Genomic DNA, 3,486 nt, shown 5'->3' on the forward strand with positions numbered 1-3,486 from the left:
CCATAGAATACGCCACATACGCAAAGAAAAGTGACGAGCCGAGGCCTCACTTGCAAGATAATAACTAAAATACACTAAAACACTATTTATGTGTGCATGTGATCATGAAACCATATTGTATTCACTAAGCTTTTAGCTTATACTATACATGTATATATCTCAGGTGTCATTTGTCAGTAGACGAGTTGAATGAAGAAAGACGGGACTATGTTTTGAATCATGTTTGATTAGATATTTTAATTAGCATTGATTACGTTAAAGTATTTTACACTTCCGCAATTATGTAACGAGTTATGTTTAACACATTATGTATGTTTGAATTTTTAAGTTCGTATTTGTTAATGACATAAGTTATTAAGAATGACGTCACAACACTCGAACAAAAGGAAAAAAAAATCGGGGCGTGACACCTAATGTCTTTAAGATTACATGAAACACAATCTGGTATGTATATATGCATTGCATACAACTTTTGGCTTAAATTTTGTTTTACCTTTACAATCATTGATCTCTTTGATGATTTCTTAGTTGTTTACACAGCATAAATTAATTGTTGCTCGCAACTATTTGATTATTAAATCATACAATGATCCTTTTAAATAATACAAGTACGTAATAAATAGATACAACTATTCAAATATACTATAAGATTGTTGATGTGAGAGCGCCGTATGCAATTATATATGTGTCAACAAAAAATCCAAAACCAAACTACAAAAAATACGATACTCAATAATTCATATATTGAACACATGAGATGAACATGTACAATGCTTTTACATTTTATTAGCAAGCTCATATTGGTTCAAATTGTTAGATAAATAACTTATGTATATTTATTTTTTATCTTACGTAGTAAGAAAACTTAAAAACGGTTTATTTTAACATGTTTTATTAGTTTACTATACGAAGACGACTGAAAGTGGGATTCAAAAATCATAGTTGCTCTGAATCTAATAAATTCCACATGACCTCATCAGTAGAGAAATCAAAAAAACTATTTTCGTTGTCCTCGGCAACATTTAAAGCCTCCCCCTTCGTTTGAGAACCATCAAATGACCACCCAATTTCACTGTCAATTATTTTTTCCCCTTCATCAAATAACTCCTTCAAGAACCCGTTAATCGTGTTATCTAATACTGTTGGTGACGAGATTAACCCTGGGGACATATTATAGTTGTTATCGACACCATCATTTGATGATCTTATTAAAGTCCCATTGTTATGAGTTTCCACGATCTGGTTGTCATCCTTGAACCAATATAGGGGTTTGGATAATGTATGTGGTTGAGGCTTGATAATTGTTACCATCGTGCAATCTTTTGATGATTTAGCATCTTCAGGTTCTTTCTTTTGTTGTTTGGCATAGGAGCGGAGGTGGGTATTCCAATAGTTCTTCACATCATTCGATGTTCTTCCGGGTATTCTTCCAGCAATCAATGACCATCTGAATTAATGAATGAAAAATAATTATTACATTATTTGCACCAAATAACTATTTAAATACAATTAACTTTCGTTTGAAGTTCAATGAATGAAAAAGAATATTATATTATTTGCATCGAAATAAATATTTTAATATACTTGACTTTCATTTGAAGTTCAAAGGAGATCAAGTGTAATATCTGTTTTTACAAACTTATATTTAAACGCTACTTGCCTATTGCCTAGAAGCTTGTGAAGCCTAAGTATGAGATCAACTTCATCTTCTTCAAAATCCCCTCTTTTTATATTTGGCCTCAGATAATTCAACCATCGCAACCTACAACTCTTTCTGCATCTTCTTAAACCTACAAGAAAAATATTAATACGAAATAATTTATGGCAAAAAACCCATATAATATTTTTTCTTTCTTTGAAGACATTATAAAAACGGTAATGAATACCAAAAAGAGTACATGATGTGTGTTACCTGAATTCATAGAAACAAGATGCCATTTTCCTTCACCATATTTTTCAATATAGTTTCTGAGAAGCGTATCTTCTCCGGCAGTCCATGCACCTTTCTTCAATGCTAAACCCATATTGGAAACATGCTTCATTTTTTTGTACTCCATGCAAGTATTGTTCTTCATTCTTCTGTTCTCCATGCAAGTTACATGAAGCACATGCTGGCTTCCTCTTTGTGCATAAACCCTAATCGAAGTCCCTTTTATAGACAAATGAAACTATATGTTTTGAACCACCCCCACACCCATACCCCTCTCACATATATATATACCACCTACGTGCACCTTGATTCTTCCACAAATATGTGACTCCAGTACTCATTCGGGAAGTGAGAAAGTTCCAAATATAATATGGAAAAAATAATGATAATATAATATATAACTTAATAATAATAATGATAGTTTCTTGAAGCATTTTTTAAAATTTCTTTAAAATGGGAGAATGGAATTTTAAAATCTTTTAAAAACGTAAATACATTTAACTACAAAAGATTCTTGAGGTTGGAGATTAAACATCGATTATTATTAAAATATTATATTCGTTTAATAAAATATTATTTTTCTTCCAAAAGTTTTAATGTTTATGCGTGAACATATTAAAAATATATTTCTCTCCCATTAGTTTATACGGTTTCTTAGAAATGCACGGTCATTTGAACGTGTCCATATATATATATATGTATATATATATATATACATATATATAGGGGCACGTTCAAATGAAAACCGTGCATTTCTAAGAAACCGTGTATACCAATTTCGACCAATAGGAAAACTCCATTTTTTTTTTCTAATTAAAATTAATCAATAAGGGTATTTCAGTCATTTACAATATTTTCTATTAAATATGGAAGTTATTAATAAATCTTAATTAAGGAAACGTAATAAAGAAAATTGTATAAATGGTAACATTTAAATATTTAATTATATTATAATATTAAAAATTTGAATTTCATATATTGTAATCTTTAAGAATCAGCAAAGGGGTTTTGATAAAACAATTGAAGTGTATAATGAAATCATCAAATCGTAGATGAACAAAAAAAATCCAGAAATGAAACAGGTTTCATGAACGTGAAACTGGTTCATGTTGCAAATAAATTATGTGAACCGAAACATTTTCATGGTGAACCCGTTGCATTGATTGTGTAGTTGATCAATTTAGTTGGTGAAGAGGAAAATGAAACTGGTGCATTTTGTATTTGATGTGTTATGAACTAAGTGCATGATGAAACGAAGAAATAATTTTAATCTGCTACAGAATCTTGAAGATTGTAACATGCTCCAGAATCTTGAAGATTGTAAGGCTTAAAGGAATGAATCCATCAAACCAGTGGTGAAATAAGAAAATTACTGTACATGAAATAGGTTTCATGAAAGTGAAACTGGTTCATGGCGTTCTTGAGCATGACTAGTGAAACGGTTGCATAATGTATTGGTTCGTCATGAAATAATTGAATGATGAAACGGGTACATGAAAAAACTGCTTCAGAATCTTGAAGATTGTAATATGCTTTAGAATCTTTAAGATTGCAAG

At 30.4% G+C, this 3,486-nt stretch overlaps 1 protein-coding gene across 1 annotated transcript; it reads right to left on the bottom strand.

Moving 5' to 3' along the window:
* Positions 1 to 936: 936 nt before the first annotated feature.
* On the bottom strand, positions 937 to 2,075 carry LOC112513304 (transcription factor MYB90-like). Its single transcript, XM_025119530.1, has 3 exons — positions 1,913 to 2,075; positions 1,661 to 1,790; positions 937 to 1,447 (listed from the first exon to the last, which is right to left on the bottom strand). Exons 1-3 carry the CDS (start codon positions 2,073 to 2,075, stop codon positions 937 to 939), a joined length of 804 nt encoding a protein of 267 aa, XP_024975298.1.
* Between the last annotated feature and the right edge of the window lie 1,411 nt (positions 2,076 to 3,486).

The sequence above is a fragment of the Cynara cardunculus genome (genome assembly GCF_001531365.2).
Source record: "Cynara cardunculus var. scolymus isolate 2C chromosome LG 5, CcrdV1, whole genome shotgun sequence".
Classification (NCBI taxonomy): domain Eukaryota; kingdom Viridiplantae; phylum Streptophyta; class Magnoliopsida; order Asterales; family Asteraceae; genus Cynara; species Cynara cardunculus.